This window comes from Letharia columbiana (genome assembly GCF_014066305.1).
Source record: "Letharia columbiana isolate WasteWater2 chromosome Unknown Sc0000018_s1, whole genome shotgun sequence".
NCBI classification, from domain to species: Eukaryota; Fungi; Ascomycota; class Lecanoromycetes; order Lecanorales; family Parmeliaceae; genus Letharia; species Letharia columbiana.
This window is the reverse complement of record NW_023501059.1, coordinates 350,391-371,591: the sequence shown is the minus strand read 5'-3', so window position 1 is coordinate 371,591 and position 21,201 is coordinate 350,391. Positions and strand designations below refer to the sequence as shown.

At 50.1% G+C, this 21,201-nt stretch overlaps 7 protein-coding genes across 7 annotated transcripts; 4 read left to right on the top strand and 3 right to left on the bottom strand.

Moving 5' to 3' along the window:
* Positions 1-3,890: 3,890 nt before the first annotated feature.
* Positions 3,891-5,673, bottom strand: HO173_006236 (uncharacterized protein; the record flags this gene model as incomplete). The annotated part of the gene is made up of 8 exons (XM_037308147.1): positions 3,891-3,934; positions 4,008-4,078; positions 4,260-4,357; positions 4,423-4,723; positions 4,973-5,264; positions 5,347-5,385; positions 5,455-5,546; positions 5,606-5,673. The coding sequence occupies 8 exons, from the start codon at positions 5,671-5,673 to the stop codon at positions 3,891-3,893; spliced, it is 1,005 nt and encodes a 334-aa protein (XP_037164921.1).
* A 112-nt stretch (positions 5,674-5,785) lies between these two features.
* On the top strand, positions 5,786-6,739 carry HO173_006235 (uncharacterized protein; the record flags this gene model as incomplete). Its single annotated transcript, XM_037308146.1, has 3 exons — positions 5,786-5,905; positions 6,122-6,325; positions 6,401-6,739. 3 exons carry the CDS (start codon positions 5,786-5,788, stop codon positions 6,737-6,739), a joined length of 663 nt encoding a protein of 220 aa, XP_037164920.1.
* Positions 6,740-7,515: 776 nt separating this feature from the next.
* Positions 7,516-8,850, bottom strand: HO173_006234 (uncharacterized protein; the record flags this gene model as incomplete). The annotated part of the gene is made up of 2 exons (XM_037308145.1): positions 7,516-8,686; positions 8,741-8,850. 2 exons carry the CDS (start codon positions 8,848-8,850, stop codon positions 7,516-7,518), a joined length of 1,281 nt encoding a protein of 426 aa, XP_037164919.1.
* Positions 8,851-9,338: 488 nt separating this feature from the next.
* On the top strand, positions 9,339-9,623 carry HO173_006233 (uncharacterized protein; the record flags this gene model as incomplete). Its single annotated transcript, XM_037308144.1, has 2 exons — positions 9,339-9,397; positions 9,452-9,623. 2 exons carry the CDS (start codon positions 9,339-9,341, stop codon positions 9,621-9,623), a joined length of 231 nt encoding a protein of 76 aa, XP_037164918.1.
* A 2,615-nt stretch (positions 9,624-12,238) lies between these two features.
* Positions 12,239-13,347, top strand: HO173_006232 (uncharacterized protein; the record flags this gene model as incomplete). Its single annotated transcript, XM_037308143.1, has 2 exons — positions 12,239-12,309; positions 12,378-13,347. 2 exons carry the CDS (start codon positions 12,239-12,241, stop codon positions 13,345-13,347), a joined length of 1,041 nt encoding a protein of 346 aa, XP_037164917.1.
* Positions 13,348-14,945: 1,598 nt separating this feature from the next.
* HO173_006231 (uncharacterized protein) lies at positions 14,946-15,362 on the top strand (the record flags this gene model as incomplete). The annotated part of the gene is made up of 1 exon (XM_037308142.1): positions 14,946-15,362. One exon carries the CDS (start codon positions 14,946-14,948, stop codon positions 15,360-15,362), a length of 417 nt encoding a protein of 138 aa, XP_037164916.1.
* A 1,502-nt stretch (positions 15,363-16,864) lies between these two features.
* Positions 16,865-21,153, bottom strand: HO173_006230 (uncharacterized protein; the record flags this gene model as incomplete). Its single annotated transcript, XM_037308141.1, has 4 exons — positions 16,865-17,144; positions 17,201-19,848; positions 19,902-20,561; positions 20,614-21,153. 4 exons carry the CDS (start codon positions 21,151-21,153, stop codon positions 16,865-16,867), a joined length of 4,128 nt encoding a protein of 1,375 aa, XP_037164915.1.
* Between the last annotated feature and the right edge of the window lie 48 nt (positions 21,154-21,201).

Sequence of the window (21,201 nt, the reverse complement as noted above, 5' to 3'; positions counted from 1 at the left end):
ATGCTAAATAAAATACCGTTAGCATAGTTTCAGGGTGGCTGCGCTATATTTGTATAACCGCCATATCAAAATAAAGCGCGACGTCGCCGAGACATCGTTGTCGTCGTTAGCGATCTCGCTATTACTTATAATAGAACGAGGAATAAGACGGGAAAGGCTTTTAGGCTTGCCATCGTAGTCCGCCTGTATTGCTACCTGTCAGGGCGGAATTTATATAGAGGATATAGCGGAGTTGATAGTCTACTATGAGGGGTTTAGGGACACCTCGCTGTCGCCATAGAGGGGTTCCATTGGGGGGCTATGTATCTACTCCGCATCCTCCATGCGATACCACCTCGGAGGCACCTCTAATCTGGCTATATTATGCCCATCATGGGCTTATTGCATACCCAGAAATTGTCTACCAAAGGCCAGTACGCGTCGAATTCTTCAACTGTTTAGTAAATAGGTGTGCCTAACGAGAAAGCAGCTTGACGCGTCTCTGGGGTATAAGGGGGTAACTTCAGCATTGTTGACGCCAGCTCCGGGGGTATTTTTTCCGCTCGTCTAGAGAGGTAAACGCCTTACGTTTGTGGGAGGAGGGGGAGGTAGAGGGCTTCGAGGGGGGCGACGGTGACCTGGACGCGTCAGAATAGGTGGGCCTGCTCCATTCGCCATCGCTGGAGCCACTATCTTCTTCCTTGAGTAGTAAAAATTCGTTCGCGAGCTCCTCCTAGATATCCTCAAAGCCCCCATACTATGGGGGCTGGCGTACGAGGCGGGGGTACGATATTGAGGCTATTGGGAATGGTATACGCGAAGATTTGACGATAGCGAGGTGTGGAAGAGATAGAAGGGTAGAGGGTGGCGATAGCGAGGTATGGGGAAGACGGTAAGATTAGCTAGGACGTATCCCCTATTTACTACTGCAATCTCTTACTAATCAGGGGAATGTGGCTGGGTCGACCTAATGGCTCTCCGGTACTGTACACTAGCGTTGGCTGAGGTTTAGAAGCACCCTACAAAGGGTGTAGTACTCGCCATGCCCACCTGTCTCCCTACTATCGCATATCGCATATTGATGGAACGGTTGATCAAACAACCACCAACGCTATGGCCTCATAATGGACCCACTAACCCACAGTCCCACTGTGGCGAATTGTGCAGTTATCTAAGTGCGAATGGCTATGATTATTCTGTATAGCAGTGGACTAGATACTAATCCAAATTCTTGGCCAACACTACAGGGATCCCAGACCTGCGCCCCCTTAGTCACAATATCACCGTGGAGAGCGAGCAAAGCCATGGCTTGGTGCAGACATTTTGCCTCGATCCCGTCCTTCATGAGTTCAGCCTCTGCCACAGTGAGAAAGGTAACCTGGAGGACAGTGACGGCCATACCGTTAAGAGCCTAAGGGCTAAAGAATCCTACGTCAAGTTCCCATCGTGGTTGCACATGTTGCTTGGGCTGAGGCAGGACCGCGGGCCCATGGGCAGCAAGTTCGGAATTTAGATGCATGGCTTCGACAGCATTAGAATCCCAGGTTTGCTGAAGCTCGATTCTTGAAAGATATCCGGACAGATTTCTGACCATGAGATGGATGTGCAGTTGAAGCATCACACTCCTGTCGATTTGAACGGCTGGTTCTTCGGTGATCCGTTAGTTTCCAATGGCCGTCAAGCCTAGCGATGTCTGTCAGGATGGAATAGAGACCTTGGAGATGCCGTGCTTGAGAGAGGGTTCGATGATGTTGAGGGGTTTTTTGTGGTTCATGATCTCTTCAATGCTTGCACCACGTGAAGGCCGAGACCGCATTACAAGCCTCGTCGGACCGGCAAAAGGCGAGGAACCGCTGCGGAGGAAACCTTGCACGACTCCTGGAGGTCCACTCGGCGGCCTCCATGTACTCAGCGAAAGGTATTGTGGTCTCCGCACATCCCAGTTGCGCTACTTTTCAGAGACGAAAGTCGGCAGGAACAATGGCACCGCATACATCATGTATCTCGTATCTTTCATGACGATATAACGTCTTCCAGTGCTCTCCTCGTTCCATGTATGTCAATCCAGTGACGCTCAGGTCCTCACAAACTGCCGAGGACCTCCTCAGCGGCTGATCCTGCGGACTCTCGTTAACACTCTGATCCTAGGGATTGACGCTATGTTTGACTTACCATTGGCTCCACGCCCGGTGAGCTTGCCGCTTAGCAAGGCACTCGATCGTCCGCCCCCCATTCCCGGACTATTGGTCTGGACCCTCCGGTCTAGACGGTTTGAGGATATCGTAGGACCGTCTGAATTGGTTTGAGGTGTGCGGACGAACGGTTTGGGCAAATCGTCCGACGCTTAAGTAGATTTGTAGCGAATATATATTTAGCTTTGTAGTGAATGTTTGGCGGAGATATTTAGTTCGTATTAGAGCCGATTCCTAATGGCGCTGATACAATGGTGTTGCGGTGCTTCTTATTTTCTGTGAATATCTGAGTATGAAGGACGTATTTTGAATCGTGATAGGGCTGAGATTTTGGAGCACGTCGGCTAATCAATCTGGATTGATATGCTAGCCGTTTCGGTACTAGCTTCCTGATCATGCTGGACTAAGGTGAGGTTTAGAACAGATGGTCCAATTTGGATTGGGATGGTCTAAGCTACTAACTACACGGACGATTCAATCATAAATTAAACGGCTTCAATTTGAACTAATCTAGGCTTATCGACGGACGGTTTGGACTCTCTGATTCCCTGCCGCTTGATGGACGCGACGACCAGTGAGACTCTGCATGGCGCGTTCTGCTGAAGCTGGATCGTCGTATTCGATGAAACTGTAACTGCATCCCTTGCTCTAGATGTGTTTAGCAAGTGGGCTAATGGAGATGCTAGAGGATGCCTTTCGTTGAGAGATTGACCGCTGTGTGACCAAGGCCACCGCCCGCGCAGATGCCCAGTACACGGTTCTTGGCTTTGGGCGCCACCATTGGACCAGACGGGGAGTTCCAAGAGAAACCGTCTCTGGCGATCTTGTCAAAATCCAGAGGATAGAGTGCTGGTGCCTGGAAGCCTCTTCCGGGAGAACCAAAATCTCTTCAAAAGCAAACTCCGCATCGAAGAACGTTGTTTGATATGGTCGGGAATTCAATCAGGAAGTGGAGCTTCATTGCACGTGAAGCTTGCAATCAAACGTGATTGCTCCATTGGCTTTTCAGCGTCGCTGATGGTGTTCTTAAGGTTCTGGATCTCTTCGAGTGCTAGCTTGCAGTTACGTCAGAGCTCGTCTCTTCTTCCCTTTTCCGCGCGGGTTCGTTGCGGATTTCGTGAGCTCGAACGGATTTCCCCATTTCTGACGGAAAGAGAAGCGGTAATTTCCCACGAACGCTCCTGATCTCAGTGTGAAGGAAGGTCTGAAGTAAACGAGAACTACCGAGCAAAACCTCAGAAGTCGCCAACCAATTTCCCACGCAGGTTGTGCCCCGAGCTTTCCAAAATCAGCAAACAACAAAGCAAGGTACCGCGGCCAGCGCGGAAAATTAGAAGAAGTGGTCGAAGATGGGTCGGACGCGACATCCACGACTGTGGGCGAGGAAGCCTGAAAGCGATTTGAAAATTCTCAATCGCCTGCTCCACTGGCCTTTCGCCTTCTTCAGGTTCAATGGTGGAGCTGGTATTGAAACATCGTATCCCAGACGTTTCACGAACAGGGTCTTTACGGCATTTGGATTGAAGCGACAGTTGCTCCACAGAGGTAGTCCCACGGGTGTTTGGGAAGTATTTTTGGAAGGTATTGGTGAGCATGCAGAGGCTGGCTTTCTGCGCAAAAGAGTTGAACCGGCTTGAAGGGATCTTCGCCGTCACGGGGATAGGATTATGTTCCTCGATTGGATGTCCAGGGACACTTGCAAGGTCGCTGACATGTCTTCTACGCAGGTTCCAGTTCAAAGCTTGCAACTTCGATGTCCATGACTGTGGGCATGGGGCTTTTGGGATTCCACGATACAGGGAATGCATCCATGGCTTGAAAGCTTATTCGACTTACACTGCAGAACACGGTTGATCCGAGGGACATGGCTTGGGACAAAGTACACCATGTCTCTGAAAGTGATCAGGCTATTGCGCGCAAAGCGTCATCCCAGTATCAAGAGACCTTCTTAGCCACGGTTCAGGAACCCCACTTGAATCGTATTATCTCCACTTAGGATTCGCTTGTATCCATCTCACGCCATCGAAGGTACGCGTAATGTCAACGCGGCTTCGAACGTCGTCGGCTATAGGTAGGGGATCATAGAACAGGTACTCGGTATTGAGCTCACGGCCATCGAAGGTGCGTGTGATATCGACACGGCCTTGAACATTGTCGGCCAGCAAAGAGGAGTTGATAGACTTTGCCTGTGGAAGATGTCAGTACTGGGGAATCTGAGGTGTGATCTGAGATCCGGAGTGGAAAACCTTACCTGAATGGTGTTGTTGGGTGCGATGAAGTTGTCTAAGAACTTCTTCTGCAGAGTGAAGAGCTCGTCGTGGGTGTAGTTCTTCTCATTGTCGTCGCTGCGTGTGATCAAAGTCTTAGGAGGTGTCTGCTGGTCTGCGAGATGAGGTGCGAGGTGAGGGGGCAGACGTGAAGCATGAGGGTATTGAGTGCTGGAGACGGCGCTCACGGAGGAGCCAAGGCACCAACGACGATGGCGATGATCGTCATGTTTGCTGTAGCCAACGCGCTCAACGAGAGAGCCAGAGCACCAGTGGCTTCGCCTCCTGTACAACTCTCCCAGTCAGCCAACCTTGCCTAGGGCGTTCATCAGAGCGGGTATACACACTCAATATTCCCACGTCAGCTCGCAATCAGCCAAATACACCCACTGATCCTCAAATCCCCTCGCCACATCCATCCCACCGGAGCGTCTCCAGTAGCGCTGAATATCTCCCGAATATTTCTCAAGGACCCTCTTCCCCGGCAAATCCCGGAGCCTTTCCAGCAGGAAGCCGCCGGCACCGGTTTGTTACCTTGCCACGGTAGCACCAGATCCAGTACTCAGTCTGCTTGAAGAAGATGGCTTTAGCCATGCCAACATCCTCGCGCCTGCCACTTGGGGAACTCGGAAGGTGAACCATGTTGGTGGTACTGCGTCATTGACCGTCAGCATCCTGAGAACATGATCCAACTGGCTGTATCCGAGGAAGATGAGGAGAGAGACGCGGGAAGCACAAATGCTTTTCGTGGGCGAATGTGTAAGGTATGTAATGCCGGCACCCCTGACGTTAAAGTCAAATACCCTTCTCTTACGGAGTAAATTTGCTAGCAATAGTGAGATCGACGTTCGCCTGATCCATCTTGCGCAACTTCTTCTAGACCCCTGGACGTCGTGGGGTGTGCTTACTGTGAGCTAGAGGCGTTGGCCGTGTGTTGTTCTCGGATCCTACCCAGGATTTTCCTGTCAGTTCAATCGTTCTGGGCCATCATCGAGGAAGGAGCCATAACATCGTACTCACCCTCAAGGCCTGTGTCTCTGGAGCACGATAAAACACGGCCCACTTCCGGAGCTCCAAGCTTCGAGAAGGATTGTCACATTTGCGAAGCCTGGTCTTGTGAGTAATGATTCCCAGATAGGTTATCTGAGGCTGTGGGTCTCTACCTACTGTAGCCGCAGGTTTTGCGCCATCTCTCGCTGTCTCCTATCCAACGGTGATACACTATCACCCTCCATCTTTGAGGCTGCCGATCGGAGAGAAGCGGCCAGAGATAGCTGCTTTGCGAGCTCAGCTGTACACACGTTATACCCTGTTCGACGCGGTCCATAGCGCTTCCGAACCTCACAAATGACCAACTTTGTAACACTCTTGGAAAACACCCACTGGTATCAGCCTACGACGGCGTGTCGACACAGAAGCCCCCTCTGGATGGTCCGATGTGAGGACCGTGCAGCACTGGACGGAAGGGTACCATGTTCTGGTGAACCATGCGGCAGAGGAGGGTGTTACGGCCTGTGATCTCTGTCAGTCTCGCTTTGACAGGGAAGGAATCCCTGGAACACGTACCTAAATCGTAGGCTTCCCCGAACCAAGGGGGCAAATCACAAAAGTGCGAGAAGCAGATGTGGTAGAGGCACAATTCAAACGTGCCTTTTGAAGGCGGATGCTGACATCCACACCAAGATTTTTGGGGATGAGCGGGTCAGATCAACGAAAGCCTGCCTCACTCTGGTGCGACCCAAACGAGAGCTCGTATGCTTCTCCGAAGCGCGTCTGTTGCGTGAGGTAGGCGTAGCACTGGGTGGTGTTCTGGTACTGCCGGAGTGCCGGTCCGACGCAGTACTGTTGGGCGGTGCTGCAGATGCTGACGGCGAGCTTGTTCTGGATGTAGGTTGCAGTCTCCGCTAGAGACACGTTCTTGCCTTCGGCGATGGATAACTGTTGCGATGCATGTCCAGGTAGGTAGTCGACCACCCACTGCCACCAGCCGGTAAAGCTGGCATCGTACATGGAAATTTCGCCGACGGGGTTGAATACGTTCCAGGTTTGGATCACGATCGGGATAGTGGCATTGATAGCCTGATAGGAGAATTGAAAGCTGCTGGCGGGCCAACAATCTCCGCGATCGGACCAGAGGATGACCAAAGAGGCCTACGGCAGCCAGCACCGAACGATGTCGACCACCCACTGCCACCAGCCGGTGAAGCTGGCGTCGTACATCGATTTTTCTCCGGTAGGGTGGAATACGTTCCAGGTTTGGATCTGGAAGAGACGTGGATAGGGACTTGGGCGCGAGAGTAGCGAGGTACTCTACTTTGGGGGAGGATCTCGTTTTCATATATATATATATTAAAAGAATGTGAGGTGAAAAATGTTGCGATGCTGAGCGTGATGTCTGGCTTGTGAGTGAAGCTTCCTGTAAGTTCTACCTAGGAAAGTGCGGGCTGGCTAGGCAAATTCACGGATGTCACGGAGCAGTTTCAGCCAATAGAATTTGGGCAGCTTTCACGGTAAGGGGTCTTGGTTGTTACAAGAACATTCTATTATCATGTTTATTGTTTGTCTGGAGGCAACAATGCTTCAAGTCTAACGTTCATGGCATTTCATTGTGTAAAGCGTTCTATCACCCGCAAGATTGACATTCTATGTTACAGGAAACAGCTTGATCACACTCTCGACTGCAGTGACCGTGAAGTCGAATTATCTATGTGTGGTATCTCCCTAATTCCGTGCTCTTTCTAGTCGGAATCCGAGAAATGACTTTTTGGATAGCGAAGGAATGTGTATGTGGTAAGGGTCGAGGAAGCTGGCCCAGATTTTGCCCAAGCTTTGGTATCGCTAACGATTGGTCATGGCTAGTGCTGGAGCAAGGGCGAAAAGTTGGTTGTGGTGCGTTCTATGGTGCAAAGTACGAGTGTCCCACGGCTGACTATGAATGGTGCGGATGAATGATGGGCCTATGGGTCAACTACATTAGCAAACTTCTTGCTAAAAAGTTAAAAGATAAAAATTCTTGCTCAGCAACAGTGACTGTACCCCAAAAGAACGTACCTGCCGGACCAAGAGCAGAGCTGGCTTTAACGTCGACCGATACCTTCGAGTGCAGAAGGGTTTTCTGGCCGCGTCATACGATGAAGACTTTGGGTGATGGTTGTAGAGGTTGGAGGGCATTCAGAGGGCACGCGAAGTGAGGTCTCAGTACTCGCATTCGCATCCGGTTGATTGGCCGTGGTATTTGGGACAAGGATCCCGTCGTCATTATCCTCAGCAGACCGTAAGTACTCCTTCAACTGCGCGATTGCATTCTCTCTGCTCACTCCTGGCCATGCGAACCCGAGATTGCGAACATATCCCGTAGGAAGGACCGAAGAAATTCTCTTCGCAATCTCCAGCTCTAGTGGAGGTAAGACTTGTCGAGGTATTGGCAAATAACGTCTAAATGCCTCTGTTGATGTTGCCGTCGCTTGATGCAGACGAGAGTAGAGGCGTTCAAGACGATAGACTGGAACAAATTTGAAGACATCTTCCAGTGCTGGGTGCCCGCCGATCAGAAAGGGATCGACCTCGAGAACTTCGAAGATGTATTTTTCATTCGCACTGAAGAGAGTTTGTAGTGGCTCATACAACAAGCCACATCTTGATACGATGACTGCGAAGAGCCATTCGTGGACGCCCAGGACGCGATCGATGGCTTTTGGTGGGTAACGGCTCAAGGTCTCTGCCTCGACCTGTAAGAATCGCGAGACGTCTGTTCCGACCTGGGTCTCTTGATTCTCTACCGCAAACTGATTCACCAGCCCAGCACGCAGCGACTCGAAAAAGTGGATGTGTAACAGTAGGCAACGCTTGAGCTTGTGGGCATTTGAAGCATTTGGAGAGGGTACAGGTCCTCCTCCTATCGTTGACTGCACCCAGGTGTATTCGAAAAACGAGTTTACGTTGCTCTGGGGTAAATGGTGATGGGTCAGAGCGTTTGCCAAGTTGCCTGCGGTTGTGCAACGTCGTCGTAGTTGTAGGAGATAGTCTAACGTCAGTGGACCCTGGAGTAAAAGTGTCCGAAAAAGCCTATCCGCTGTGACCATGTCGCATGATTTGATGAATAAGGCAACGATAGCGGCTTCCCATTTAGTTGTGAACTGAAAAAAGGTCGGAGACGCATGACGAAAGTGGAGGAAGTCCTCGAAGGCCATGAAAGCCAACATGATGAAAATGACCTCAGGAGGGCTGGCATGACTTCCCACAAGCAACCTGACGACTTTTAGCATTCGTGTCGAGCTACGCAAATGCTCGAAAGTAGCTTACTCCTCTACAAACAACAATTCGCTCCCTTCTGTATGCTGCTCCCCGTCAGAGCATCCGCTTGAGTACATCTCCTCTTCGACGCCCTTGTCAAACACAAAATCTGTGATCATGACTAGCCGCGTGATATGATTGAAATGTATCGCTGATGATTGTGGTGCGGGGCAAACAAGAGGAGTATGTGGCCGATAGGGAGAATCCACAGAAGCTACAGCTTGTAATGCTGTCTCGAGAGCAAGGGTGCTCGTAGTGGACACAACGAGTAGACACGAGAGTTCGTATCTTATGTGTGCGGTTTCAAGCCTTCTATGCGTATGTGAAGAGATTGAATGGCGGTGACAGTTTTTTCTTGCCTTTCTTCCAGGATTTTCGCACTAACGGGATCTCTTGTGTCACGGTCGTCTCAGCTCCTAAGAAAGTTCCCTGAGCTTAAAAAAAGACGGTCGAACAGTGAATCATTTGGTCTAGAATTTACGGGCTCGAGGTGAGAAGTGCTACAACTTAACAGGCGTAAAGAGGACTTGCTGACGGAGGGAGTCTAGCGAAACGCCCGTCTACTTTACAATCTTATGGCACAACTATATGCCTCTCGTTCTACATCATGGCAGAGATCTTGGCTCAAACGAACAAGAATGGGGTAATGACAGCTCCGTTGGTGCAGTGAGTGGATACCGCTCCACCCAATATGACCCTTTGCTGACACAAGGTACCTAGAGCCATTCTTGCGAGGCTTGATGGGCACTCCCCGGAGCCCAAGACCATGAACTTGTGCTTTATGGCTGCAGAGAATGTGGGGCAATTCCAAGCCACTCGAGATTCCGACCGCCCTCACAATATCACTGTCCTAGCAAACCAATGCGACATTGTTCGGTACGCCATTGTTTGATACACCTGCAACAGAAAAGACTACCTCTATCGTACGGCCAGCCGCCTTTACTACAGTCTAGAATGGCCACTCAACCCTCGTCTCAGATACCTTTCTGGCATCGCTAAGCAGCTCGCTGTTGTTCTTGCAGCTCAGCTCGAGAAGACGCGTTGTTCGAACTCGTCCGACTCCCAGCTTCCGGGTTACTGCTTTGATGAAGATTCTCTGCCGCAGGTTTATCAGACAAGTTGTGCCATACATGTGCTCGCTCGCCCACTTCTTCGAATACTGCAGCGGTGGACTTGCTAGCTGTTTACCCGACCCGAGCCACGTGAACTTTGTTCGGAAACCTAGCTAAGGAGTTAGATTCTCCATTCTGACCGAAAAATACAGCCGAAGGACCGTATACCGAATCTATACTCTATACCACACGCTGAAGTAGCCTTTCGATCGACGACATGACGATTGGTGTCGTAAAGTCACTATGGGCACGCGCCTCAACATCCATGGGACTGGCTACTCCGACTGCACAGACGCCTGGACCTTTGGAGGGTTTGAGGCTGTTAAACACGTGCTGGCGCAGCCTATCCTCGAAAGTCGCCTCGGTATCGTTGAAGACCACTTCGCCCGAGCCTATCCAGATTCCATGATTGGTACTCGAGTATATCCCAACAGATTTAGAGCCGATCGCAACATATATACATATACACACACGTCACACTTACGCCCCAACAACCAACCATCGTCTGGGTGCATTACACTGAGTAAAAACCCGGATATCATCAACAGATGAGCACGGATAGCGCCTATCAGAGGAATTAGAGCAGAGTCAAAGACGGATGGTGATAGCGTACAACCGTTGGATAGAGAGACAGCGACAGGTTGCGCATAACTTCAGGTTACAGAGGAAAAATCAAGACGAGCCATGCAATCCAGGAGAGGGACTAGTACCGGAGGGCGTGGAAAGAATCAGTAGGATTTTTGTCCTGGATATCAAGGCCGCGGAGACTTAGACTCAATTTCCAAGATGAGCCATAGGATCCAGGAGGGGGACCTATTGTGTATAGGTTCCAACTTCTGCAAATACCGGTGGGAGCGGACAGAATCAGTAGAAGTCTTGTCCTGGACATCGAAGAGAACGGAGTGAGATTTAGATTCGATTTCTACGAGCATTTGGACACCTACGAGGGGCTGAACCGGAGCTCATAATTTCATGGGAGGATTGAAGTGCAGTTCGAAGGAGCTTCGAGGGGGAGAGCTGGTTGTTGACAGTGTTTGGAACGATGCTAGTGCTTCAACGAGGGGCGTAGATTTGGAGATATCTGGACTTGTCTGCAGTCGTCAGATTCTAACAGAAGTGCAATGCTATCCACTGGCCCAGTACTCTTCACTGTGCAATCCTGGTTTCTCAAAAAAAGTTCTGCTATGGATTCTATCTCTATTCACCCGGGCGCATGACCCCAGTCATATTGTACACTTGGTCTGAGTATACAATGGAATTGTTCACACCAAAAGACATGATATATGATCCCGTTGGGGCTGACGGGTAGCAATCAGCGCTTATCGCGGCCCGTGCGTTTATTTGATGTCCTCCAAAATGATATAGATAGAATTGTAGACGCCCTCTCCTCCTCATCAATACTCTCAGTCTGTCCCTAGGGGTTCTCCAAGTTCTTTAGATCCCGTTGGTTCTGGGGTGTAGAATATAGAGACTGCATGGTTGCTCTGGACTGTCAGCTCCTGGTTGTCTCCAAGCTTGGTTGTCTTCAACCAGTAGCTTTCAGTGTAATATCATCGCTTTGTTATCGCAAGCCTAGGAGGATCTTCTTGTTTGATCCAGAGTTTTCTACCTCCTTCCTTCTACCCTCCTTTTCCATTCGCCCTCCGGTCTCCTTTTCTGGTTGTGTCTGAGCCTCCAGGCTTTGATTTGAATCTGGTCTGGGAAGGGTAGCCCGCTTGACCATGGCGGATCGTCATTCAGCCGTAGGAGGAGGAGGAACAAGTGGTAATCCCTGGGCTTTGGTCTTGTAAATGGCAGGCTTTTCCTTTTTTTCCAAAAGCTGGGGTTGTATGGCTTCCCAGTTGGATTTGAAGGGAAGGTAGGATCATCTTTGGAGGACTGAGAAGCATGCCCTTTGATTGGAAGATTTCTCACGGGGTCCGGCTTGAGAACGCATTGAAGGCACGGTGTGCAAGCAAGATCTTCGGAGCTCCGGTGTTTGTGTCGAGACCCCGAGAGGGACGAGCGTTCTCCTCACGATGTGTTCTTAGGGTAAGCTACCTCTGCGAGTATTGGCTGGCTTAACTGATAGTTAAATCTATAGATATGTTAGCCTGGCGTAGTATCAGGCTCGAGACAGAAAACTTGCGGCGTTCCTGGCTCGGAGGCATGTTATATCTTGGAGCTAAACCGTATTCGAGCGATAGACTGCGATGAAGGCGTCTGAAAATAGCTTTGGAAGAGTTTCATTAGCCATTGGAGTGTTTCTTGACATGAGGGTGGAGTCTTGGAATGCTTGCGGCATTTGCCGGGTTCCCGCTTAGCTTGTATATTGGTTTCCCGTTGCCACCGGTCACTACCACAGCGATTACATCTTCTCTTGCTATCCCCCCAATATCACCTTTCTATAGCAAATATGTCCAACAGTCCGTTACAGCCAGAAGTTCTAAGCCAGCATGTGAGCTTGCGGACAGCCACAACACTCAGGTCAGTGGACTCATTCCGTACATAGCAGTCCTAAGAGGGCAGAAATCGGTACTAATGCTCGATGCCAGGCCACGCTTCTGCAGTTTCTCTGTAGAGATCCTAGTGAGAGTTCTATGCACAACGACAGCGGCAGAGCTCACCAACTTCCGATGCTGCTGCATGGCATTTGATGCGCTCTTCATCGCAAACGAATCTGCCGTCATCGGCAGCATTCTCAACAATCATTTCTATCACACTGCATCTAAGTTCTACGACGTTGTCTTTACTCCTGGACCTCTGCGCTTTGGATGCCTCAAACACATCGCATGCCGCTGCTACATCGCCGATATACTGGCAACGTCAATCGAAGAACATCGTGTAGGACATGGTCTCGCCACAACAACCAGAATAGGAACGGAAACCGGGCCATACCTTCTCTCGTTAGGGCATATCTTCGAGATTTATCGCAAAGCCCCCGCCAACTACACAAGCAGTCCTTCATACGCACCATCAGTTCGATCCTACAGCGCTAAAATGGCGGGAGAGATTCTGAAAGCAATTTACAACGAGAAAACAGTCCAACCGATCTGTCTCATGTACAAACACCTGAACCAGATCATCGATCAGAAGTTCATTGGTAGAGAGCTCACCATATGGTACCCGCTACCAGTCGCGAGAACTCCACCAGGAACTATCGACAATTTCACTTTCGGAGGCCTTGAGATGGTCAAAGACATCGTGACGCATCCGCGGTGGTACGATCGGCTCAAGTATATTGCCTCCCATTTCTCCAAAACGACGACGGCCCCTATCCCCAGAGTTAATGGAGAACCACTCGCTGTGGCCATTCCTTCGTCGGTTTTGGGTCACAGGTTGAATACGGCCACGAGTCACAGAATTTGCAACCTGTTGTCCGTTTACAGCCCTATATTACAGATACGCAGCATTGAGGTTTTTGGGTTTCCAAGGGTCGAGCCCGCTGAAGAGCTGGACATGAGCCGGGACTTCTTGGAGCACTTGAAGTCGTACAATGGGGAGGAGCCGAAGCTCGTGCTTTGAAGAAAGGGGCTCAAGAGCTGGACTGCTTGGGTCATTAAGCGCTATTCAAATTCGTCGAGTCGAGGAATTCAGACTTTGGTCCATCGAAGAACTCTTTGATTTGGAAAGAGACCGTGCGTGAGAGGAGATATTTGGGGTGGCAGGAAGAGAGAAGGCAGCTTGCAGGAAATGAGAAAGAATCGACGGCGCCCTTCTCAAAGTTGCGATGGGTTCATGGTACTGTTTCCCAGGATACATTGTCTCTATATCTATGCCACTCTATATGCCTGGCATCTTTCATCTCGCTTCACCTTTCTCCAAGTTCCACTCCCCGTTCGACCTTTCCTCCGTAACCAACCAGGACAAATCTCTCAGACACTCTGTTGTCTCATAATGGGGAACAGCTATACGTTGGTAAGTTGCAGAACTTGCTGTGCGGACAGAACGCACCCCATTCCGGGTTCAATAACGCGACATCCAGGCGAAAGCCTTAAAGCTCTGGTATTTGTGTCAAGACTCCTTGGGGACGAGCGGCGTTTGAATGTCTTCTTAATTGGTGTAAATGATCTAAAGGAGCCTGGCTGGCTTGGTGGAAAGGTGATGGAAAGCTAGCTCTGTAGGTGGGTAGCCTCGCAAAACACTGTGTATCCAGATGCTAACATTGTTGGAAAAGTCTGTCCTTGGTGTAAAACTAGTCAGTATCTAGGCACTTGAACCCCTGTGAAGCAATACACGGTAACGACGAGTTTTGACTCTTGTATTTGAAGAGAGCTATTTGCCCAGGAGAGTTCTTCTTTCTAGGTAGCAGTCCCTAGAGTGATAAAAAAGACTTGGCGTAATTACAAGTCTTTGCCTAGTCCGGTTTTCTGGGGTGTGTTCATACGAACCACAGTACAGCTTTACGCACAGATGACAAGACATCTCGGACTACCAGCTACTCTCATCATAGATACCGGGATTGAATAGTAACCGCAAATAAGATGTCAACTGAGATAGTGCGGGATGGCCTGGGCCAACCACAGAGTTTCTATACCGCCACATTGCCCAAGTCAGTGGAATCTTTTCCCTTTCCATGTGGAGCACAACAGGGATGCAAGATATCTACCCACCAGTCGGAGCAGACGCTTTGACTTCATGAAGCTCCCCACCGAGATCCTGATAACTCTCCTAGGCGAGATGGCAGCTGGGCAGCTACCTCTCTTTCGAAGCCTTTGCCGGGCTTTCCACAACTTTGTGACAGCGAACGAGCGTCCTATCGTCTTTTCTGCCCTCATGAACGACAAGTATCGCACGGCGTCAAGGCTGTACTATCGCCACGTCTACTATCCTCGCCTCCCGCAAAATACATTGCACGTCGCCGATCTCTAGCAATTGGCTAGCCGCTGCGATAGCGCGCGAAGTCTGGCGCTTCTGAACCATCTCCTAGATCTCATACGTACTTTCAAAAACGCTGGTGTTTTTCCGGACCAAGCTTGCTCTATCACGAAAATCGCGAAGAACATCTATCCATACGTCATCATGCTCTTTCATTTCTTGGACAAATACCGCTCTGCTCTGGCCTACGATCCAGATCCCCCTTATGCCACCTCCTTCTAGGCACCGACTGAACAACTCGAAAGATGGCTTCTGGCTCAGTACAACAAAGAGACTGTATACCGACTATGCTGCCTCTACCAATTGTTTCAGAAAACCGTCTAGCAAAACATCTCCAGGGGCGACCTTGTGATCATGTCTATGTTTACGCATACCGCTCTATGGCCACTTCGATCTTTTCGGTGGCTCCTACCTCGAAATTTTCGTCTTCGGCGGTCTTGAAGCTGTCAGGGATGTCATCGCCCAAACTTCGATATCAGCCCGAGTCGACTATGTCCTTGCACACTTCAGCAAAACGACGTCTATACAACTGCCAGTCACTCATAATGGTAGACACTACACAACGCTTGTGCCTCTTCCTAAGCCACTACCGCCTGAGCTGGACCACCAAACAACGACCAATACCTGCATTCGTCTGCCATCTTCCCCCAACAAGCTCTTAAGGCATTGGAACGAAGGCCTTTGGGGCGATTCGCGGGATATCGATGGGTATGCCAAGAAGGAGAAATTCTTAGGATACTTGGCGACTCATGAGGGGGCGGAGCGGGAGTTTTCGCGTTGAAGAGGGGGTCCGAGAGAGTTAGATTGGTGTGTTCTTTTCGGGCTTTGCGGAGCTGTCTAATGAAAGAGACCAGTATCTAGCCTGTCGAAGTGTGGACTGTTGAGGAAAGCATTCGCCCACAATGAACAGCCGGGCCGGTGGAATAGAGGAAAGTGGCATGCGATCAAGGAGAAAATTGACGAATCACCGCTTTAGATATCTGTTGGATCGAAATCGTGCCTTCGAAATACGGTCCTCATCCTCCCATCACACCTCTAGTGCTCCACAACTTTCTCAAATAACTGAAGCTGTTCCTCTCCGTGTCTTACCTCGCTGTCTGTGTTAGCATGGGCTTTAATGATACGCTTTTGTTCGCTCTTCACTATCTCCCTTGGGTTCCTAAACATCACATTTCGCCCCATATTTCAATTCATAGTAAATCGAGTGACGGCAAGCTGTGGATAAACGTGATCTACACTTTTCTCAGTCCAGAGACTCATGCTTGAATAGTGTCTGGGAACACCACTTCATTCGTCTGAAAGCTGTTAACACATGATAAACTTACCCTGCGATGTGTAAAGCCTGGCTGTCGAATGCAGAATTTGGATGTCAAAAGTGTGACAATGTTAAAACTGTTGAGAGCAACTCTGAGTGCGGAGAGGCGAGAGAATGTAAGACTACCCTATTCTACGACTCCTTTCCCTGTCTTCTTGTTACCTTCGCGCCCTGCTTGTCTTAGAGTTCTGCTCAGCTGCCACAGGTCTCCTGAATGCCAGCCTCCATTATAGGAATTCTGCACAGACCTGTCACGTTATTCTACATGCCTCGATACCGGATCTCCATTCTCCAATTTCGTTTCCGAGCTGCCGCGTGAAGAACTGTAATGCTGCGGATTGAGTAAATTGATGGTATCATAGTTTCATTTTCAAAAAGTCCCTGCAGCTCTAACGATGATGTTCTGCTTTATCAAGTATAAAACATGGCAAATTTCTGATTGAGCATTGCCTGTGTGCCAGCACGTCGCCAAGGTGGCTAGAAGTCTGAGAAATGGGCAGTCCGGTCTCATCCATTCTCATGGCATACATGCTCTGAGAAGTGGAATTCGAGCTCTGTTAGACTTTGTCATTGGCCAGATCCAAGGATCCGCTGTTCTGCGGTTCTAGGAGCGAGAGGTCAATGGCCAAGCGTATGATGGGGTTCGAGATGTACCAAAGCCCACAACGATGCCAGCACGAGGAGCGGATCTGCTATACATGATCAAAGCAGAGCATAGAAACAAGATATATTGTGTAGATGTGACTGCCAAGGTAATTGTGCATTATTTTCGTAACCGCTATGCATAGTTTACCTCAAACAAGCACGAATCAATGTATCCAACGCCCTTTAATGCAAAGGAAGAACGAATCATCTCCCACTACTGACTATTTTCCCCTTCTTTGCTTCCATCATACCCTCCAACTTCTTGCTCAATGCGTCCCTCACCCTCCTCTGCCCTGCCCACTCCTTACTCATTCGCGTCATTCGACAGCTGGCCATGACCATGAAACCTACAGCTCGTAATGAAAGCCTCGTCTGCTCCGTCTTGCCTAGTTTGCCCCGGAGGCTGTCTCCAAGGCGCAGACGAGGGGACGATGGGCTAGGCGTGATGCCCATGTCGGAGAGGAGATTGAGATCGATTTGGTTACTTGACAACGTATTAGCATAGTTCTAAATGATGGGAGAAGGGAGAAGTAAGCTTACCAAGCCTCAAACATCTCGATTTGCATCAGCAAGAACTTCTTTTCGTATACTAGACCACTCCTGAAGCCTTCCTCCCTTGTGCATTTGGCGCGCAGCCATTGAATCTGTTTAGCTAATCCCTTTAACTCGCCCATGTGCTTCTTTTGTATCATCTCGAGATTCTGATTGTCGTTGGCATGCAGGCTGCTGATGGAGGTATTGGCGAAACGCACACGGGACGCCATCGCCTTACGCTCTTCGTCCCAGTTGTGCTGCTGGCGGGTAAGATTGTCGACAGCGCGTTCATAGCGAGATTGCACGTTCTCTAACTCTGTAGAGAGAGCCGTTGATCTATGCGTCTGTAACGTACGTTCTTCTCGGACACGCTTGAGCTGAGCTCGAAGATCCTTCTCACGGATGGAGACCGATTCAAGCTGGCTCTCCCTCGAGTTGATCTGCACTTGTAGATCTTCGGCAGTGAGCTTGGCGTCCTTAAGCATCTCGTGTAAGTCTTTCCGCTCTTCCGCTAAAGTTACATCTGCTGTCGTGGCTTGGCGATGACCACGGACATCGTTCTCCAAAGATGAGATGCGAGTACGTAGGCGTGAGATAGTCTGAGTTGCTGTGGTGTTTTTGGCGAGGATGGTGTCTTGCTCATTGCGGATGGCGGAAAGCTCGGCTTCTAGCTGTTCACGTTGCTGCTCGTAGGCATCAAGGTTTGACTGGACCTGGCATTCTGATTCGGTAAGTTTGCGCTGCAGTGTCTTTAGGTCGTCCTTTGACTTTGCTCGGGCTTCTCTAAGCTGTTGAGAGGCATCGGCGAGCTGATGTTGAACCTGGAATAGCTCATTCTTGCGAGCCGAATCTCCCACAGAAGACTTTGGCGAATCCAACGTCAAGCGAGCAATTTCCTGTTCGTGAGATTGCCGTTCTAATCGTGTGACTTTCTGCCTCAGATCTCGGAGACCCTCCTTTTGGGCCGCCTCGCGCTGAATGTATTCTGCTTCCTTCTTCCGTGCCTTTGCCAGGTCTTTCTGGGTCATGCTGAGCTCGGCTACAGTCTCCCCGTTGTCTTCCAACTTGCCGGTGAGGCCCTCAAGCTCGTCAACGCGGACCTCGAGACGCTGAATCTTCTGCCTCGCAGCGGCAAGCTCTCGATCTCGACCGCCAGAGGCTGCGTTAAGTTTCCGTTGTAAGTCAAGGATATCCTCGTTTAGGCGGCCCTCATCGGACGTTGCTCGTTGAATCTCTGACTCCAATTCGCGCTCGACGGCGGCGTTCTTCTCAATGAGACCCTTCTTCTCCTCACGAAGACGACCGATGTCATTCTCAAGCTTTAATTTTGAGGTTCGGAGGTCAAGTTTCTCCTGGTCGAACTTGAACGTCTCATCGACTTGGCTTCTCATCTGTTCGAGCTGGCTTCGGACCTCATCGCGTTCAGCCTCAATTTTAGCAGATGAGGATTGAAGTGCACGCAGATCAAGATTGACGGTCGCCAATTTGTCTTGTAATGACTGCTTTTCGGCTTTAACTTGCCGAAGCTGCTCATCAGCGGCGTGTAATCTGGTGTTGAGTCCGTTCACCGCTTCTCCAGATCTCTCGAGGTTGCTGTCCTGGACCTGGGCTAACTCTTTCTTCGCAGCAGTCAAGGAGGATCTCAAGTCATCCGCCTGTTGCTCGGCCGCCTGCATCTCTTCTCTGGCCTTGTCCGCTTCGTCGTCAAGACCATTTTGGAGCACCTCGACTTCATCTTCAAGAGCCTGCACTTTCTCTTCGAAAATCGTTTGCTCTCTTTGGCTAACGCGGAGATCCTCTCTGGCCTGCGAGAGTTCGGATCGAAGGTCATCTAAGGCCTGCCGTTTTTCGTCAACATCGGCGTTCAATCCCTGGATTTGACGCTCAAGAACTGCCTCCTCGCTTTTGTGTCGCTGCTTCTCGCTTTCGAGGGCTTCCTTGAGCTTCATTTCACGACCGGACAGTGTCCCCTCAGTCTCCTGTAGTTTGCTGATTGTTCGTTGCAAACCTGCCGCTTGCTCTTCAGCTCTTTCCTTCTGTGATTGGAGACCTCGTCGCTGGCTTTCCCAATGATCTTGATCTGTTGCAAACTGGCTTTCCTTATCTTCTAGCTCACGATGGAGGCTGTCAACCTCTTCCGAAAGCCTATCGATCCCCCGTTTTGCTTCAGACCGCAGCTGACGATCGTTATCCTGCGCATGATGTCTCTCATCCTCCAGACTCTCCTCGAGTTCTTGGACGTTTGCTTGAGCTCTGGTCAAATCTTTTTGCAAGGTTTGGGATTCAGCCGCCAGAGTATCATGGCGTGAATGTAGCAAATCTTTTTCTTCTGATCTGCTTTGTAGTTCCTTGATTGCCTGTTCGACTTTGGTGGTCAGAGATTCGCATTTTCGGACAATGGATTCATGTTCATGACGAAGCAACTCATTCTGGTCCTTGAGGCGTTGTTCTCGGACGTCTGCGTCTTGGTTGGCGTCTCGAAGCTTTTCTTGTAGCTTGCTGGCCTCTCTTGACTTGTCGTCAAAATTTTCCTGTAATTGACCGTGTTTCTCCCGAATCGAGGTGAGGTCATCCTGAAGCTTGTTTGCCTTGTCTTCGAGTTGTCGGCTAAGTCCTTTGGTATTGATTGACTTGTTGGACATTTCATCGCGTAGCTATCGTTAACTTTTAGCATTGGAGCTTCCAGGCAACACCAGGGCATTCTTACCTCATCAAGATCCTCTTCGGCTTTCTGCTTGGCTTCCAGCGCATCTTGGAGCTCGTTATGTGCCTCCCTCAACTTCGCCGCTTGTTGAGCAGAGTCTTCCTGTTCTTGTTCCAAATCTTCGATGCGCGTTTTGCTTGCTTCCAGCTCAGCGCACACCTCATTGAACTCGTCTGAGTCTTTCCTAGACTGCTCCTTCAACTTGTCGATCTGGTCGTCTCGCTCTCCTATGATACGATCCTTTTCTCGCAGGTCGGCCTCGAGGTCCTCAATGTCTCCCTTTAGCTTTTCCAACTCTTGGCCATCGCCTTCAGCACATTCTAATCGTTGCCTGAGGTCTTCGAGGTCAGATTCTTTGGCTGCCAAATGACTCTTCAAGTCCTCCAGCTGCCGACGCAGGGTTTCATCGGCATGCTTTCGCTTCGCCTTCTCTTGAAGGTCCTCGACATGACGTTTGGATGCCTCAACTTCACGCTCTACCGTGCTGAGATTCTTCCTACATTGTCTAAGCTCTTTCTGTATGGTGACCTTGTCAACCTTGAGATCGGTATTCTCCTTTAGCGCGGCCTCGTTGAATCCAGGCCCTGACTTTCGCAGCGATTCTTCGAGGAAGTGTATCTTCAACTTGAGACCAAAATTCTCCTTCTCGATTTTGTTGATGATCTGGAGAGAACGTTAGCATTTTGTAGTAGCTGGAGCATGTAATCGCACTAACGTTTTCCTGCTCTCGTAAGGTCATCATGTTCCCTTGGTCTGTCAAGACCCCAGCAGCATCTCTCTTGGGTAAGACTGCGAGCGGCGTCGACTGCGCACTACTGCTGGTGACCTGGGGCATTGGCGTCCCTTCTCCATCCCCAAGCACTGAGCTTCCCAGGTCACTTCCGTACACGCCTGACACATCTCCTCCAGGTAATCCAGGACTGTCGCCGCCCTGATAACTAGCCTTCAAGAATGCCGGCGTCTCAGGTGCCCCGCCTATCTTGCCTTTGCGTTCCAATGTCTTCTTTGCAACGCTTTGTAGGAGGGGTGTGAATTCTGTTCGTGCTGGAAGGTTCCGTCGATCTGCTAACGGTACGCGTGCTCGTGGAGTCTTCAGACTGATGCCGCGCCCGTTTTGCACTTGGGAAACAATATCATCTTTTCGCTTGAGAGGAGATAGTAGTGAGGGTTCTATGGAGAAATTCTCGAAGTCGTGGCCATCGGTCATGAATGTCGCGTTGCCGGCGTCCGTGCGCGGTGTCTCGATGTACGCCATGATGGATTAGCTCGATGCATACGAGATGTGGAGTCTCCAAGGTCGCAC